The sequence below is a fragment of the Haplochromis burtoni genome, unplaced genomic scaffold, assembly GCF_018398535.1.
Source record: "Haplochromis burtoni strain Fernald_Lab_line unplaced genomic scaffold, NCSU_Asbu1 Contig_53, whole genome shotgun sequence".
NCBI lineage: Eukaryota > Metazoa > Chordata > Actinopteri > Cichliformes > Cichlidae > Haplochromis > Haplochromis burtoni.
This window is the reverse complement of record NW_024582414.1, coordinates 560,301-578,444: the sequence shown is the minus strand read 5'-3', so window position 1 is coordinate 578,444 and position 18,144 is coordinate 560,301. Positions and strand designations below refer to the sequence as shown.

Sequence of the window (18,144 nt, the reverse complement as noted above, 5' to 3'; positions counted from 1 at the left end):
CACATGCCATGGACTGTGAAGCTAGACGGGAAATGATAACAAGCAATTGGACAGCGTGGCAGCGACTGTATCTGCTGAAGTAATGTTGGGGGTCTGGCAGGCTCCAAGCATGCACCGTGCAGCCAGACAGTTTAAATTGAATTCTATATTTTGTTCTTTAAACAGACCTGAAATATGACAGAAGTCTTAGAAAGTACTGTCTGCAGCCCCAACATAGCCAAAAGGTTAAAGTCAGTTATCTTTGGGTTTCTGTCGCGCAGAGCTCACTCGTCATTCACTGGAAATGTTGCATACACACTCTTGGGTCAGTCTACAGGGTGGGCCATTTATATGGATACACCGTAATAAAATGGGAATGGTTGGTGATATTAAAGTCCTGTTTGTGGCACATTAGTATATGTGAGGGGGCAAACTCCTCAAGATGGGTGGTGACCATGGTGGCCATTTAGAAGTCGGCCATCTTGGATACAACTTTTGTTTTTTCAATAGGAAGAGGGCCATGTGACACATCAAACTTATTGGTAATGTCACAAGAAAAACAATGGTGTGCTTGGTTTCAACGTAACTTTATTCTTTCATGAGTTATTTACAAGTTTCTGACCACTTATAAAATGTGTTCAATGTGCTGCCCATTGTGTTGGATTGTCAATGCAACCCTCTTCTCCCACTCTTCACACACTGATAGCAACACCGCAGGAGAAATGCCAGCACAGGCATCCAGTATCTGTAGTTTCAGGTGCTGCACATAGACAATTGCCTTCAGATGACCTCAAAAATAAAAAGTCTAAGGGGGTCAGATCGAGAGACCTTGGGGGCCATTCAGCTGGCCCACGACGACCAATCCACTTTCCAGGAAACTGTTCATCTAGGAATGCTCGGACCTGGCACCCATAATGTGGTGGTGCACCATCTTGCTGGAAAACTCAGGGAACGTGCCAGCTTCAGTGCATAAAGAGGGAAACACATCATCATGTAGCAATTTCAAATATCCAGTGGCCTTGAGGTTTCCATTGATGAAGAATGGACCCACTATCGTTGTACCCCATATACCACACCAAACCATCACTTTTGTTGTTCCAACAGTCTTGGAGGGATCCATCCAATGTGGGTTAGTGTCAGACCAATAGCGGTGGTTTTGTTTGTTAACTTCACCATTCACATAAAAGTTTGCCTCATCACTGAACAAAATCTTCTGCTGAACTGAGGGTCCTGTTCCAATTTTTGTTTTGCCCATTCTGCAAATTCTGTGCGCCGATCTGGGTCATCCTCGTTGAGATGCTGCAGTAGCTGGAGTTTGTAAGGGTGCCATTTGTGAGTAGCTAATATCCGCTCGAAGGGATGTTCGACTAATGCCACTCTCCAGTGACATGCGGCGAGTGCTACGCTGTGGGCTCTTGCTGAATGAAGCTAGGACAGCCACTGATGTTTCTTCATTAGTGACAGTTTTCTTGCGTCCACATTTTGGCAAATCCAACACTGAACCAGTTTCACGAAACTTAGCCAGGGTGTAGTTACCGTTGCATATCGCTTTCAACATAACACAAGTTGTTCCCAATGCTTCTCTTTTTCTCTCATGACTCTCATGTACATGTTTTAACCTGTTAGAGTTTTACTATAGGAAATAACTGTGTGCAGTCACCTTATAAAAATGGGATTATATTGTTTCAGCTGAACCTGCATCAGCTTGTGCTCCTTTTGCAGCAAAGAATGACAAGGTTGGCCAAGAAAAGGAAACTGCGACCCAAGTTTCGCCATCACCACAAAGATCTCCCACAACAGGAGAAACCAACATCAGCAGAACTGCCCAAGAGATGGAACCCCCACCACAGAAAAAGGCAAAGAGAGGAGATGAGGAGCAAGAGGAGGGAGAGATCACAGACAGTAGTGATGAAGACGATAAAAATATCCCATGTGATTAAAGCTGCGACGATGCCAAAGATCCCAATAATGACACGAAAGTGACTAAAGATGAAGTGCAGTAGAAGTCGGTGGTGGACAGTGTTGTTATTAATGAACACAGTGACAGCAGCAGGGATCAGTGAATGATGAGGGGATTACTGAAGAAAGTGTGGAGGTCAGCATGACTAAGGAGGGGGCTCTTAAAGAGCCAATGGCTATTCTCATATCCCTGCCTGTGGAGATGAAAATGAGTCAGCTAATGCTGCTGACAGCCGGGGGATTGGAATGACAGTATCCAGATACTGAGGCTGTGACGCTGCACACGTCACAGGAAGTCATCAGTCTTCTGTCAGTTTACTTTAGTCCTTTTTCAGTATTTGTATATAGGTCATTTTCAGTAGCGAGAATAACTGTTAATGAAATGTATTATTATTTGCACTTAGAATCATTTCAGTTTTTATTTTTATACTGACTGATTTCATAAGTGAATCACTGATAATATTTAGGATTTTGATATTACTTTAATTTCAAAGCAATATATATATATATATATGTTAGTAAAATAAATGTGTTAATAACATCACATTCTGTTAAAAATGTTGTTTTGTTATTAAATGAATTTATTTTAAAAACCATCATCTGTACTAGGATTTGTGTGTTTTTAAATTCAGTTTTTATATTTGTCTGGACTTCTGCTTTGTCAAATAAAATCAGTGTTTGGAAATGTTGGTTTTCATGATACTTATTTCCCCTTTATGTGTAATTCTCATACTGCAAAGATAAAAATATATTTTTATTAACATAGAAAATCTTGTAAACAAAACTCTGAGGCCATCACTGTGTTTGCTGATGTAGCTGTTTGACAGCTGTTTGAGGGTTTGTGATTTTTAAAAAAAAAAATTAATTAATTAATTTGCATAATGTTAAATCTTCAAATTCTAGGGGCACTTGACACTCAAAAATACAAAAGCTCAATGCAATTTATTTAGTTTCTATATGTGGAAAAATGTAAATTTGCTTCCATATGGTGGACAACAGGAAAAGCCCAGAAATGACTTGTATTGAATATGTATTTGTAATGTATTAAGTTCACTGGGCTTTTATGGGCTTTTTCACTAATTTTCAGTCTAGTCCTTGTATCTTATCCTCAGAGAGCCACTTAATGCTGACTTTGTCCAAAATCTCAAGGGATTCTCCAATGTTGTCTCCACATAACCGATAACATCACAAAGAACCAATTTTATATGCTCTCGTTCAGAAATTTAGGAAACTGGAGAAGTGGGGGATGTAAAAAAAAAAAAAAAAAAACTAGAGTAGCAGTATGTGAAAGTCCTTACGAAACGAAAAGGGGAAAAAAAGGAGGTCCATCTGAAAAAAGTCTGTTTGGCAGTAGCTTAATTTTTCAGCAAGACAAACACACTGCAAGTCCAGAAAAAGTTTTCCTTCGCATCACAAATACAATAAAATGCCATCAGTCATGGACAGGCCTCCCACTGCCTGGACCCAACATCAGGGAAGCTGTGTGGAATCGTCTTGATAGGAAATGGAACAAAATCAACATCCAAAGAGGAGCTTTGAATATCGTTCAAGAAGCCTGGACAACTATTCCCGAAGACTGCTTAAAAAAATGACAAGCTGATAAAGAGTTAAGGCTGTCTTTAAGAATAAACGTGGTCATACAAACTATTGACTTTTACAATTATTAGAATTGTAGAATTGTACAAACTCTGTTGTTGCCTTATGTACTTTATTTCCATGCATGTTTGCACATGTTTCAATAATTTGGTGCACCCACCTTCCATTTTCCTAGCAAAACGTAAAGAAATAGGGGGTGACTCAACTTTTCTTTAAGGTGAGTATCAAGCCCGGTGTCTAGCAACACTTGGTCACGTTTCGGATACAGTCAAAACACGACTCATGAAAGGACCGCAACTACTGAACAAAAGAAACTGTGCTTGTAGAGATCATGTGATATAATCGTAAACTCCAAAGCTAATTAATAGCTAAACTAACAATAACCAAAAAATGCAGAAAAGAACTCATGCCCGTTTCACTCTCGTTGAGCAGTGTCTCCCTCTGTTCATTTAAGTGAAAACTTCTGGAAACCAGAAAATTGTTCCTCAGTCACCTTTAAAGTTCAACAGCTCTCCTTTCTGTCAAGCTTCACTAAGATCATTAGTCTCGTTTTTCCATCAACTAATAAAAATTCATGTTGACATGCTTGTTTTTCCTGACACCTCAGGGTGTCTCCCTGTGTAAATGTACTTACGTATATGGTGCCTCCATGTTCTGTATTCTTACCTAATGTTAGTTTATTGCCACACAACAGCGTGCCAGTAATAACTAACCGTGCAGCCCATTGGTGGGGCCCATGTTTATGGATGTATTTTTATGACCCCTTGCTAACCTTTTTTTGGATGTTAACCCTGATGGACGGCTACCCTTTGATGTCTGCCTTGTGATGACGCATTTTCCACCCTTTTGCAGTTAAGGGCGGTGATCTCACAAGTGATTGTGCCTTAACGCTTCAAATGAGTAGTGCAACTTTAGCATCTGTGTTCAAATTTGGGCATACGTTTTGAACCACACGCTCATATCCAGATAAATCTAGAAACACTTTTCCATGTAAACATTATCAGCCCAAAGCATTGTTCAATATTTTGGCTTACAGCTTTTAATTTTACTGCTGCAGATCTGAAAATGCTTTCTAAAAAAACTGTTTTTAACAGCTCTCTTGGCTCTGTCTAAAAATTTTTAAAAAAATCTGCCTACGTGTATCGGAAACAGTCGGATTGTCTTTTTTTCCCACCAGTTGCCTGAGTTTAATAGACAAGATATGATTCGTTAATTGTGTTTTATACTGACTGGCGCACAAAGCCTACACAACCAGTAGGGGTGTTCTGTCCTTCAACCAAAAAATAGTGGTGCTTTATTAGATCACTTCATACCCCGTACACTGTTGCTGCATTGTAGCTTCTTCCCTACTCTGTACAGTATACAATCTAATATTTAGAAATTGTTCAAGATCTGTTGTCTGAGCAGTACCAAAGACTACCGCTACAGTACAGTACTAAAGAGTGGCTGCTCCTGGCTCATCTGTTTCTTGTTTTTTCTCATGGCTCTTCTTGTGCTGAATTACCATCTATTTTATTTTAGCAGTTCTCTTAATTTTCCTGTCCCAATAAAGTTACTCAATGTGACCACACAAAAGTTGTGCCTTTGTTGCTGCTTGCTGTTAAAATGAAATTGAGGCTGTTTTTAGTCTGCGGATAGCACAGGCACTGGAAATAATGCCTCTATATTATCTAAATTGCCTTTGAAATTTCTGAAGTCGGTTCCCACTTAATTTTTTCTTAATTTGATGGGTAAGGCTCACTTGTACTGCGTGCAGAGCTGTTTTTCTTTTAACAAGACCAGCTCTGGGGATATGGCTCTGCTGTGGTGACCTAAGGCAGGTACTGAAGCATAAAGTCATGCTTCAAGAGCCAGATGTCACACATCTTTGCATGGCACATTGTGCATCCTAAGAGTTACGTTTTGCAAGCGTACTTCACATTTTTAAATTAAATCTTTTAAGCTTATTTGTGTTCCAAGTGAACAGAAGTACAACTAATCGAGGCCATTTGCTTTCCCCAAATATATTATGTGACATTTTGGATCATCCTACAGTAATAATTTACTGTGGTCTGTTCTTTATCAAGCTCATAGAGCTAATGGGAAATCTGAAGACACTTATTTTGCAATACTACAAGTTTTCTCTGGTCAACAGACGGTACCTTTTCAGCATGTAGAGATGTTGTAAGATGGAATTATGTGCGAGTACTTTAGTGTAATTTTGCACAGAGCCATATTAAGCCACTTTCAAGGATACACTGTGCCTGAAGGCTCCCATTGAGAGAGTTCTGAAAGAGTGACTCCTAGTAACATTTTATGTAGCATGAGCAAAAGGATAGCATAACTCCACACCTAATTAATTCATAGTTCTTGTCATACTGTCATGTTAGACTAAACCTTCCTGCAACTGGAGACAAGATATGAGAGCCACGTCACTAATAGTTAAACAACCAAACAAGCTGAAATTTAGCATTTACCAACATAAGCTCGCATCCTCTGAACAGACACAAATACTGAAGACAGTGGGGAAATAATTATTTACCCCCTGCAGAATTTGTAAGTTTGCTCTCTTTAAAAAGGAGGATTCTGTGTTCAGATGAACAGAATCCACCTTTTGGGAATCACAGATACTTGTTATCTATTGAGACACTCATATAACATATATAAAAAACACCTGTCCACAGAATCAGTTTTTTCCATTCCAACTTCTTCACGAACATGGGCAAAACCAAAGCGCTGTCAAAGGATGTCAGGGGAAAGATTATAGGCCGACATAAGGCTGGAAAGGGCTACAAGTCCATCAGCAGGAAGCTTGATGAGAAGTTGATGACTGCTGCGGTTACAGAGAATTGGAAGAAATGTAAAATTACCATCAGTCGTCCTCGGTCTGGAGCTCCATGCGAGATCTTACCTCAAGGGGTGAGGATGATCATGAGAAAAGTGGTAGATCAGCCCAAAACTACACGGACTGATGGACTAATATCTTGCAACAACTACAAGGTCGCCGTGACCCAAAGACCCATAGTCTAATATGGACACTGGATGACTTTCGCACATTCACGGGCCAATGGAAGGGACAATGTACCATAAAATTTTGAACAAAAACCTCCTTCCCTTCAATGTTACTTAGGCAGAACACTGAAGATGAGTTGTGGCTCCGTCTTTGAGCATGACAATGACCCAAAACATCTCGCCAAAGAAAAAAAGAGTGTCTACAGAAGAAGCACATTAAGGTCATAGAGTAGTTTAGCCAGTCTCAAGACCTCAGTCCCATGAATCTGTGGAGGGAGCTAAAGCTTCGAGTTGCTAAAAGCAGTCAAAAAACCTAAAGTATTCAGAGAGTTTCTGTAAAGAGGAGTGGCCCAAACATCCCTCCTGAAATGTGTGCAAACCTGGTGGTCAGATACAAGAAACATCTCGCTGCGCGTGCCAACAAGGTTTTCTCCACCAACTACTAAGTCATATTTTGTTTGGGGATAAAATACTTATTTCACCAAAAGACAAATGCAAATCAATGTATAACTTCTATGTAACAGGGTTATTTTCTAAATATTTTATTGGTATTCTGTGTCTCTCCATTACAATGAAACACTGTTCACATCAATATGAATAAAAAATAAAAATAAGGCAGAAATCTTGTCTCTGGACTCGCTCCACAGACATTCCCAGTTGTATGCAGGAGGTGATTCACTTGTTCCCTTTGTCTGTTTTATGTCAACCTGACAGTCTGAACTAACAGAGCATGCTTGATGTCTATTATCCTTTTGGTATCAGTTCTGGGTTATCGTGGTGAAATCATCCTGAGTTTCTTTCTGATTGTACTTTCTGTTACACGTCAGTGTAGGTACTGTGCACACGCATTGTGAGTTTTCCATTTCCACAGAACTCTTATTTCCCAGCTGTAAACCTGTTCATTGCAGAGAGAATATGAAAAGGACTGTGTTTATACAGATCCAAAGTGCTTTACACTTTACAATACATTAACCTATTTGCAGAGACATGAGCATTCAATGTGCCCACCTAACCAACAGAAGCAATTAGGACTTTAGTCTTCTTTCAAGGAGACTGGGCATGTGGACAGGAAAATAACCATTAGTCCTGCATTTGGTGGGATGTAGCCTTGCAGATTTACATCTTCTTGAAATAATAATGCAAATGTATATTAAAACCATTTTTGAGACTATATTTAATCACATGCAAAATGGCTTGTGGCTGTAATGAGCCCACTGATTTAATGTGATGGGACACAGTGATGATGAAAAAGACAGGATGCATTGTTCTGCTGAAAGCCTTTCAGCAGGCGCCTTTCCTTTTCTTAGCTGACAGGAATGGCAGCCAGTGTGGTCTTCTGCTGCCGTAGCCCATCTGCTTCAAGGTTCAACAGAGATGCTCTTCTGCATACCTTGTATGTAATGAGTGGTATTTTGAATTGCTGTTGCCTCTTCTCTATATACCCTAGAGATGATTCTGTGGCAAAATCCCAGGAAATGAGCAGTTCTGAAATGCTCAGACCAGCACACCAACATCCATGCCACGTTCAAAGTCATTTAAATAAACTTTCTTCCCTGTTCTCATGCTCGATTTGAATTTCTTCAGGCTATCTTGAGTATGTCTACCGGTGTAAATGCACTGATTTGATGCCTTTTGATTGGCTGATATTTGCATAAATGAGCAATTAAACAGTTAAACCTAATGCAGCTGCTGGTGAGTTTATGTGATTACCTTGTATTGGAGTGCTAGTCTTGAAGAGATCTCTGCTTAGGCACTCTAAAGCTCTGCTGAAAGACTTGTGCTGGTCATAGACTAAATTACGAAGTGATTGTTGGCAGCTGACTGACTTTACTGATCAAGCATGTTTAAACCTTCTTTTGGCTGTCGTGGCTGTTGTGGTTAAGTTGGAGATGCTGCTCCATGTGAAGGAATTCAAGTTTTTAAAAGCCATCAAAGGCAAGATGGAGACTGGTGCAGCACTGGCATTTGGAGTGATGCGGGCATTTTAATAATACCTATCGAGATTTCAGACCTCATTTATAGTCATGAATTCAGTGGGAGTATATAGAGTTCTCGCAGCAGGATGAAGCTCAGCGAGACTCTTGCTCCTGTGCATGTAAAGAAGCCAAGGTAGTTAGAATGTTTAAAGAGTTCTGTTGGAAAGAGTTCCTGTGGATGTCATTAAAAGTCCCACCTTGCCTGCAATATGAAATGGGATTGTAAGCTTTCAAATGGGAGTTTTTCGAATCTACTCGAAGTCTGTATTTTCTATCTGAAAGAGCTGGCATTAAGAGCGCTAGTTGTAAGACAGCATTTAGTAAGCGTATACGTGTCTCTTTTTTTAAATATTTTTGTGTGTTGACCCAGTTACCAATTGTGAAAAGCAGAGAAACGCAGGAACTTTTTAGCCCACGAAGCCTAAAGTCACTGCTACCATTCATTAGCTACTTTTCCATGCTACAGCTGTGGTCAGTTCCAGAGATCAAAAGATGCAGAAAAAACATCAGAAATGGTTTTACAGGCAAAAGTAGGTGGCAATATAATGACTGAAGACTTTCAAGCCCTTATCCCTTCACAATGGTGGAAACTGAGCTGCAATTACCCAGCATGGGGGAAACAAAAGACTTGGAAAATGCATTAAGCCTTGTCACTTAGTGTTCCACAGCAACATCAGCAAACCCTGCAGCCCAACGCTGCTCGAGAGTTCAAAGCACACTTTTAAATGCTAACCGAGAAGAATTTTTATTTTATTGCATTAGATATTGTGGAGCAGATTTCAATTATCTTGATTTTCTCTGAACTTATATTTCACACATTGAAGTTTTTAATGTCTATTAGGAGCATATCTGCATGGATCATTAAAGTCTATAGCATCTGCTTTTGGGAAATAGTGTCCAATATATTTCTATTTTTTTAAGAACTTTCTGCACTAATCAGTTTCTGTTTGAGAAATTGTTCTGTTTAAATGCCTGCAGCTGGTATGACGATCTGCAATGTGGTCTAAAGATATTTGGTCGTCCAGCTGAGAGACTGACTATTTTTAAAGATTAAACAGATGGAGCACTTCACAAAGTTTTAAGGACTTGAGGTGTCTCCCAAAATCATTTTTCTCAGAAGATTATTAGATAACTTGTCATATTTTCCATTTCCACGACTTTCTATTAAAAGATTTATTAAACTATAATCCCAGGAATTAGGTGGTGCATTGAATAGCATGTAATAATGATTTACAGGTGATAATGAACATCAAAAAACTATGTAGGTTTAACCGTACTTACCGACTACAACCACTGTTGTGCGGATGACGTGTAGATGGTTGGTGTGAGAGAACAGAATGAGATGGATGCAGATGATCTGCTCTGGTGACCCCCAAAGGGAACAGCCAAAAGATTGCTCAACACAATTTCATATAACCAAATCATGTATCTTGACTCGTCTGTGCTAAGAACCACCGGGTCCCAAATGCATGAGCCTCAGCATGTGTAACCAGTGTTTTCAGTGAGAAGAAACACAAGGAATCATGTGACAGATGATGATGGCACCATAGTCTTTTGAGAATCCCAAAATCTAGTGAGATTTAGTCATCTACCAAATACCTCTAAAACATGTAAAACATGAAATGTGATTCATTTACTTTTCTTCTTTGCTGCACATTGCATCCACGTTTGATTTAGCTCAAATTTTACAGCTGGGAGTGACGCAACACTCCCATGAATCTGGTGGACAGCAGTTTGGACTGTTGCCACAAAGCAAGAACGTCCTGGGTTCAAATCCACCACCTGATCTGTGTGGGGTTTGCACGTTGTCCCTGTGTCTGTGTGGGATGTTTTCAGGTACTCCAGCTTCCTTGCACAGAATACACGCAGTTAGTGGGGTTAGGTTAACTAGTGATTCTAAATTGTCCATACATGAGTGTGATTGGTTGTCTGTCTCTCTGTTAGCCTTCTGACAGACTGGTGTTTGGTCCAGTGTGTACTAACCTCTTGCCCTATGGCCCCTAGTCCCTCGCCACCCTGAAGTGGATAAGGGTGGCGAGGACACTAGCTTGTGAATCCCCCATACCATGAAGCCACACATTCCATCTGTAGTCTCTTCATTTCACCTGCTAGCCCAAGATCAACACCCAACAACAATGTGCCGACTTTTTTCTGAGTCACTTTTCACATTCTTCTCTTTCTTTTTTTTCTTACAATGGCACCGCAGCAAAAGGCAAACCCTCTTGAAAAATCAACAAAAGAATGTTTCTGCCAATAAGAGGGGCTTTCAGTACCATCAGCCTATTTATCCTTAATGTCAAACTTGCAGTGTTGGGAGACAAACAGCTCCTGACTGTGTGACCTCATTAGCCTGCCCATGTCGAACGATAGAAAGAGGAGTAAATGCCAGTGTTAGCTCAGCTAACAGAGTTGGAGATGATTCATTGCAGAAATCCATTAGTCTGAGACTCGAGACGCCCAACAATTAAGCTCTGCCTCTCCCATCAATGTGCAGCTTGTTAGAGCTAATAATCACGGTAGTAGCCAGCGTCCCTCTGGGACATCCCAAACAATCCAACAGCCTGGGAGGGAACTGACTCGGATTTTCCCTTAAGCCCACTCATCATTTATTCTTATGTAATTGCCAGAGGGTATCTGGTGGGTGTGTCAGGAGATATTTACTGCCGCTGTTGCATTGTGTGAAAGGGTCCCACACCCTGTCAGGATCTGGGGAAAAAAGGGTGCCTTTTACATCATTCTTTTTACCATGAGAGTATTATGCAAAATAGCAGCGCTACAATGATACCTATGATGTTGAGCCAGTTTTCAGACACACATTTCACAGCAACAACTCTTTAAAACGTGCAGGTCTTAACAGGTGTGTGAGTCTAGACAGAAATCACACACAGCATGCTGCTTCCTCCTTTGTCCAGCAGATGGTAGGTTATGAAACAAGTATCTGTATGCAACCCTTCTTTCTCCTTGCTCCTGGGTTGCTTACAACAGTGAGCATTAACCTGAGGTTGTAGATGGAGGGGGCAAAGGGCTGTAAAAGAGTTGACATCAGCTCTCAGCAGCATCCAGCGGGTTGTAATGGCCACTCTCAGCCCTGTTAGCTTCTGGTTGCACTGCATTACGTAGTTGCTTGATGAGGCTTTAATGCTAATGTCTTTGTCATATAAACACTTTATTTTTTGGTTTAGGGAGTGAGGTAGTCACCGAGCAATTTAATTGCAGGGGCGCCTGTGTGAGAGAGAGCGATAGATTTTACAGGTTTGTGCTGTGTTTGCTCGAAGACCACAGTTATTTCACCCATACTCCCCTCTTTTTGGAAATGGAATTCTTTTTTGACATAGTAAAGGCTGAGGAATTGTAAGTCTCTACATTGACCAAAAGCGCTGCTCACATAACGTACAGATGCCATTACATAACCAAGTGTGCTGCATTCGGTTATCAAAACAAATGAGTCTGATTGCATTGCAGCGTCCCAGCCATGAAAGACAGGGAGGGAAATTTTCTTTTTTTGGAAGGAGCAGAAAGGGAAAGAGTGAGAAAAAAGAAAAACACAGCACCCTGAAAGTGTTTAGACCCTTTGGTCACACATCTTTGTGATTAGGTAGACCTCAGAAGCCTTTCATGTGTAACACTTCAGTGAGCACATCCTGTGCGGTGTGTGGCGTGTCCTGCTCGGCCTCTCATTAAATACACTCGATTGAGATTTATTTCCAGGAGCTATGTGGGAACGTTATGCGGAAGTGGCACATTGTGTGAGATTAGACAGGTTTTTTTCCCTACTTGCCAGGAGATAAAAATGCCTTCTGTGGACACAAACGAGAACTCGGGAGGGTTCGTGTATATTTGGAAAATTTCCTCAGCTGAAGTGAACATGTTGCACTGAAATATTTTCCAACATCTGCCACCCATCAGGATGTCTGCTTTCTGAGCCACTGCTGCATTCCTGAGCCGCTCCCTCTACCTGGATGAAAAAGAAGAAGAAGAAGAAGAAGAAGAAGAAGAAGAAAACCCTTCCCTGTCGTTCTCCTCAGCGCGATGCTTCTAAATGGCTACCATTGTGCAAACGTCAGATCCTGTGAGAACTAGCACAAGTTTTTTTTCTTTTTTTCAGGTTGTTATTCTTCAATCATACATTTCATACTTTTATGGATTTCATGAACCTTAAGGTTATAAAACTTAAATCGGAGGCTTAAATCATACAGAATGAGTCTATTAAAGAATAAAACAGAAGAATATGAGTCGAGAAGCGTTAATGTGATGGTAGCAAAACACTGTTTTAGTGCCCTTGAAAACCACAGTTTCTAATACCAACTGTGTTACCCCTGTTTCCTGCTCTTTGCTTGTTTCTGTCTCATAGCAGTATTCATGCCTCTTAAACCAAAACCTGGAAGGGAGAGTTAAGTCCTCCCTGCTCTGTTTGACTGTTTACAACTGTTTAGCAGACCCCTGCAATTTAAGAGCCAGCAGGGGCCAATGCATCTAATTCACTTTTTAAAGGCAGCTGCTAAAGAGTAGTCAATTTGGTAATGCTGTGTGAAAAAAAGAAAACAAGAATGAAATAAAAAGAAAAGGGTAACTGGGAATGTATTCATGATATACAATAATTCCATTGTCCTTGTTGCATGGTGTCTAATCCCAGCCCATTCAGCGCAGCACTTAAGATTCTTGGCATACTCCCATACTCATTGCTACTCATGAACTTAATCTTTTTTTTTTCCTCTTCTCAGAATCGGTCAAGTGTGTGGCTTAGCCAGATCAAATGAAAGCAAACTAGCTCGCTGCAGAATGGCATTCCAAAAGCACAAAAAGTCAGGAGAGCGAGCCTCCAAGGTTGTGTTATATAAGAGCAGAACGAGCCGCTCGGTGTCTGTCTGAGAATCTGTTGGCTCTATTGAATGATATAACAGAGGGCTTAAATATCCCCGGTGCGCCGTTTGTTTGTCCCGTCCCGCAGTGCAGTCTGAACAGACTCGACTCTGGGCTCGTCGTGTTTCATATAAATAAATCAGTTTTATTGTAGCATATAAAATTAAATCATTTTACCATTTATTCCAGTATGACACATAATATCCAAATAAAGTAGCTACATTATTTTATTTTGATAAATAATATTAATAACAATAATAATAAAAAAAAACATTCATTCATCCTTTCCTTTCGCTTTGTCTTTTTTTCTTTCTGTTTTTCTCATGAAGGGAGGTCAATAGCTGCCACAAAACATGAACAATAATGCCCACGTCAGGAAGGAATGAAACCGCGCGCCTGTTAAACAAGTCGAGAGTTTACATTTTATCATCTGGTGTCTTTTTTTTCTTTCTCTAAAAAAAACCCCCCTAAGATACAACATGATAATGCTAATTGAAGTTGCGCATGTGCATATCTACATATACACACACAAGTCTACAGTCTGGGTCATGTCTGGTGTACGGGATCAAAATATACACAGTGAATCGATATCAGCGACTAAGATTAATGTACAAATATTAATTACATCTTGCTCCTTAACGAAGCTACTTCAAATGCTCCAATTAATACGAAGCAGTTCATATTAGGCATGCTGAGTCACAGCAAACAGTGCACTTCATTAAGTCCTCATGATGTAAGCCAACAATTCCTTGGGAATCTCGTTACAACAAGAAGCTGGTAGTTGATTGGTGGTCTATTTACACCCCTGCTTTCATCTAGACTGCCATTGGCTGCCAATGATGCTGCTGCTGCTGATCTCTTTCTCTCACTGAGGGGTTTTGGCTGCTCCTCACCAATCAGTCTCTGAACTTGTGGATGTCGTTGGAGAGGCGGTAGAAGGGATAGGAGGCTTCGTTGGCATGGGGACAGTTGTAGGTGCACTTGCAGGACTCGATCATCATGATGTTCTTGTAGAAGGTCTCGCCGTCATCACAGCGGAACTTGACGCGGATGGTTCTGGTGTCGTGGGGGCTGCAGCAGCGGCTGTCCATGCAGGTTCCGCAGTACCTGGGTCTGTACTTCTTCAGGCTGGAGCAGCCGGCGTAGGTGAACTTCACCGGCTGGCTCGATCTCTTAGTTCTGCTGCACTTCTTTCCCTTCTGCAAGAAGAATGGGCACAAGAGCGACAATTGTCAGTTGCGCACCGAGACCCAGCTGTAGCATACCTTCAGCATCATGCGTGCTTCCATTGGATTGGTTCAGCTAGCTGGCTCAAGCTTACCTTCAGACTGGAGTAAGGTGACTGGGTGCATGGCCGCACTTCGCAGATTCTCGACTCTCTGACCAGCTTGCATTCACTGTTGTTGTTGGTGACTCGGGTGGAGATGCCAGTTCCACAGCTCTTGGAGCACTGGGACCAGGGTGTGGTTTGAACGATGCACTTCTGGCTCTCGAACATGTGGTGGACTTCCGGCTGTGGTCTGTATGCTATGATTAAAAAGAAGCAATGAAAACATTAGTGAATTTGAATGCAGTTTATTTTACCATCTCTCTTGAACCCAGAAGAAAAACCTTCAGAATTAAAGACTGCTTTCTTACCTGGTAGGGACTTCAGCCGTCCCTTGACAATTGAAATGAGCTCATTCCTGTTGGTGAGATCATCTTCCAAATCCTTCATCACTGAGTCTTTGCCAAAGATCTCTAGGATGTCTGTCTCCTTGCTGTCATCACACACCCACTCTTCACAGCACTGGCCTGCTACCTTGACCAGCCTGGGGTTGGCACAGCCCAAGTTGGGAAGAGAGAGTTCCTGCGGGCATAGCGGTACGCATCCCACTGCCCCATCAATGCATGTGCACTGGTGTTTGCAGTTGGGCTGGAAGCTCTCTCCATTCTGGTAGATCCTGCTGTTGTACTCACATGGTCTGCCCTCTGACTTGGCTGCAGCAAGCAGGGAGAAAAAGGAAAAAAACAGAGGGAGAGGAATGTTATTCTTTCCTGCTTTGCTCAAAGAAGTCTGCTGAAGACATCACATGGCTGCCAGATAAGGATCAGTTAAACTGTGAAATTCTTCAGGCTGCCTGTGAGGAGTCTTTTCCCTCCACAGTGGGCTGCCTGTGCTTTGAGGTTCAGACTAGTTTCCTCCTAGCTGCATTCCATAGTGTTGAAATCACATAGGTTCCCATATTCTTGAATAATAATCCCTCTTATTAAAAAAAAGTCTTCAGGCTAAATCATGAGGCATGCACATCTGGAGCAGGATGATCTTTATACATACCTCGGCAGATGCCACGAGTAGTAGCAGCAGCAAAACTGGCCCCAAAGTTACACTCCAGTCCTTTAGTGTGGTCACAGGGCTCGGTCAGACTACAGTCCTCGTTCAGCTGCCTGGCGCAAACTTTGCAGCAGCCGCAGCCATCCAGGACGACACTCACGCCGGGTGCGCACTGGGGCATCTCCCGAGGGCAATCACACACGGAGGGGCAGGAGGTGGAGGAATAGGAGGAGGAGAGGACCTGTATAACCAAAAAAGAAAAGAAAAACACAAAACCATCTTTTAGAAACGTTTAAAATCAAGCGACATAGAATGGCTTACAACAAGATAAACTTAGTCTCAAAAGAGCAGCTTCTCCTCTCTCTAACTAAATGTAGGGAATTAAAACCGCAAAACGTTTCTCTTTATATTTCAGTGAAGAGTGAGAGAGAGGGAGACTCACCAGGTTAAAGCTTCCGAGGAAGACAACGACAACAATAAGCACCAGCATCTTGGATAAATTTCTTGTGCGCGTTCAAAAGGAATCCTGCTCTCGGTGTAAGGAAAAGTCTGTCTTCGGAGGAGTCCTTAAGTATTCCCTCTCTTAGCCGTTTGTCTCTCTTAATGTCTTTGCTGGTAGTCTCTATCGTCAGAGGCTCCTTTAGAGTAGAAGAAGCTCTCAGTGAAGCGCTTGCAGTCTGCTGAGGTCCGGCCACCTCCGTACTTTTATACTATAGTGAGAAGCTGACGTCGTCGCTGGCCTGCCTGCTGAACTGTTCCCAAACTATGCCAGGAATGTTTCTCGGCGCATTTTCCATCCAAGACCTAAGCTCCACCCTGTCTAAACCTTTCTCTTTTTTTTCTCTCTCTCTTTCCCAAATGGATTTTTCCCCCCTGGATCCCATCTGAACACACTTTTCCGTCTCACATTTTTCCCTTCTTGTTTATCCCCCCTTTCATTTTCTTCCTCTGCTCGCCCCTCACGTCTATCACATCAGCTTCATTTGAGGTTTTTTTTCTGAAGTGGTGAACTTGAGATGCTTTATTGTCACTTTTGTGTGTGTGTGTGTGTGTGTGTGTGCGCGCGCGCGCGCGCGCGTGCGTGAGTGTCAGCCGTTGAATTTTAGAGTCACTTGTCTTCATATAAGAATGCCATGTCGCAGAATATCCCCAAAATAGCATCCCAAGACTTAAAGATCAGATCAGAAGTTTGAACAAAACTTTATTATGGATCAATTTAAGTGTCAGTTATGCAGTTGAACATGTTCGACTGTTGCTGATCACTGTGTCAGGCATGCTTTTGCCTACACAGTAATTAGGCGCAGATCAGTTGATTAAATACACTTTTACAAGACGATGAACACGTTTAAAATAACCGTACGAGCTTTTCTCTTAAAGGTGTAGGCAGAAATACGTTGAACAGTCTATTTCTGGCTCTCCGGTGCCTTTATTCAGGGGAGCTAAGCATTACCAGATGCGCACCAGAGCTCAGACGTAACAATATTGCCATATTTGGTATGGCAGTAGCTTGCATTATTAACATATTTCTCTCCCCCTTGGCAAGCATTCCTGACAGCATAAAAGCTTGTTAAATATGTTCTTCATGCAGGGAAATTCCTTTGCCTTTCATCCTTTGAAGCAGTTTTGCCCCCCTTACACACTCACACAATGTGTCCATCACGTTTCGTGGGGGGAAGAAAGAAAGTGGGTCCCGCTGTAGGTGAAGTGATCCAATTTTCCGCAAGAGATGCGGTGATGTTAGTGGTGTTTGGTGGGGGGGAGACAAACACTTGGGTTTTTGTCTTAGTTTTTAACAACACGAGTCTCAATAAGTCTCTTCCAGCTGAGTTTTGAAATGATTCCGAGTTATAATAGCTTTGACCAGGTGGCAGCGAAATGCGTAAAGACGAGATATAAACCGTTGTTATTGTCACGACGGGATGGCAGATTCCAAACAGGATTTCTTTTTTCTTTTCTTTTTTGCATGAGGGCAAAGAGTTTGTTTGTGTTTGTAAGGATCGGACATTTCACTTCTCCCCTCTTCCCTGTAGCCTTATGTGTAGACTTTACATAACGGTACAGTGAGACAGCAGCACTGAGCAAGACGGCTGAAGAGCCTCTCCGGTGAGTTTGGACTTCCTTTGTTTTTTTTTGTTCTGTTTTGATTTTCAGTTTACTCTAGTGTGCCTAACATTGGTGGCTACCCTCAGAATAAAATCCCCTTTATATGATAATAGAACATAGCAGATACATTTCTTCTAAAAAAAAAAGAAGAAACCAGCCACAAAAATAAATAACCCTTGGTAATGCGTCTTCTTTTTTGTTTTCTCGCAAGAGACACTTTTTAAAAGATCTTTTAATAGCCTATAGGTTTCCCCACGTGGACTGATTGTCGTGGTTGTTATTTTTGTGGCCATATTTTTATAATTCCAATGCAAGACACTAGATGGTGATGTGTTAGGAATAACTGGTGGATGACCATTTGTTTTA

General features: G+C 41.5%; 3 protein-coding genes across 6 annotated transcripts in view; 2 read left to right on the top strand and 1 right to left on the bottom strand.

The window, feature by feature from the left end:
- The window catches only part of znhit6 (zinc finger HIT-type containing 6), a 41,402-nt gene extending 38,913 nt beyond the window's left edge, over positions 1-2,489 (top strand). The window contains exon 9 of one of the 4 annotated variants that reach the window (XM_042220668.1): positions 1,669-2,489. In XM_042220668.1, the coding sequence (XP_042076602.1) occupies positions 1,669-1,919 (251 nt within the window). In that variant the 3' untranslated portion in view covers positions 1,920-2,489. The remainder of the gene's footprint in view (positions 1-1,668) is intronic. The other 3 variants (XM_042220669.1, XM_005923912.3, XM_005923913.3) reach the window with 3 other exon arrangements.
- An 11,187-nt stretch (positions 2,490-13,676) lies between these two features.
- Positions 13,677-16,409, bottom strand: ccn1 (cellular communication network factor 1). Its single transcript, XM_005923914.3, has 5 exons — positions 16,118-16,409; positions 15,679-15,916; positions 15,000-15,341; positions 14,683-14,888; positions 13,677-14,560 (listed from the first exon to the last, which is right to left on the bottom strand). Exons 1-5 carry the CDS (start codon positions 16,163-16,165, stop codon positions 14,258-14,260), a joined length of 1,137 nt encoding a protein of 378 aa, XP_005923976.1. The 5' UTR covers positions 16,166-16,409; the 3' UTR covers positions 13,677-14,257.
- An 899-nt stretch (positions 16,410-17,308) lies between these two features.
- Positions 17,309-18,144, top strand: part of ddah1 (dimethylarginine dimethylaminohydrolase 1) — an 81,747-nt gene continuing 80,911 nt past the window's right edge. Inside the window, exon 1 of the mRNA XM_005923915.3 lies at positions 17,309-17,778. The gene's annotated coding sequence lies outside the window, so the exon portion shown is untranslated. The remainder of the gene's footprint in view (positions 17,779-18,144) is intronic.

Bases quoted from the DNA above. Each gene is read 5' to 3' on its own strand.
- ccn1 (XM_005923914.3), bottom strand. From the start codon at position 16,165: ATGCTGGTGCTTATTGTTGTCGTTGTCTTCCTCGGAAGCTTTAACCTG. The intron at 15,917-16,117 runs GTGAGTCTCCCT...TTGGTTATACAG, and splicing joins TCCTCGGAAGCTTTAACCTG to GTCCTCTCCTCCTCCTATTC. The intron at 14,561-14,682 runs GTAAGCTTGAGC...TTCTTCTTGCAG, and splicing joins CACCTTACTCCAGTCTGAAG to AAGGGAAAGAAGTGCAGCAG.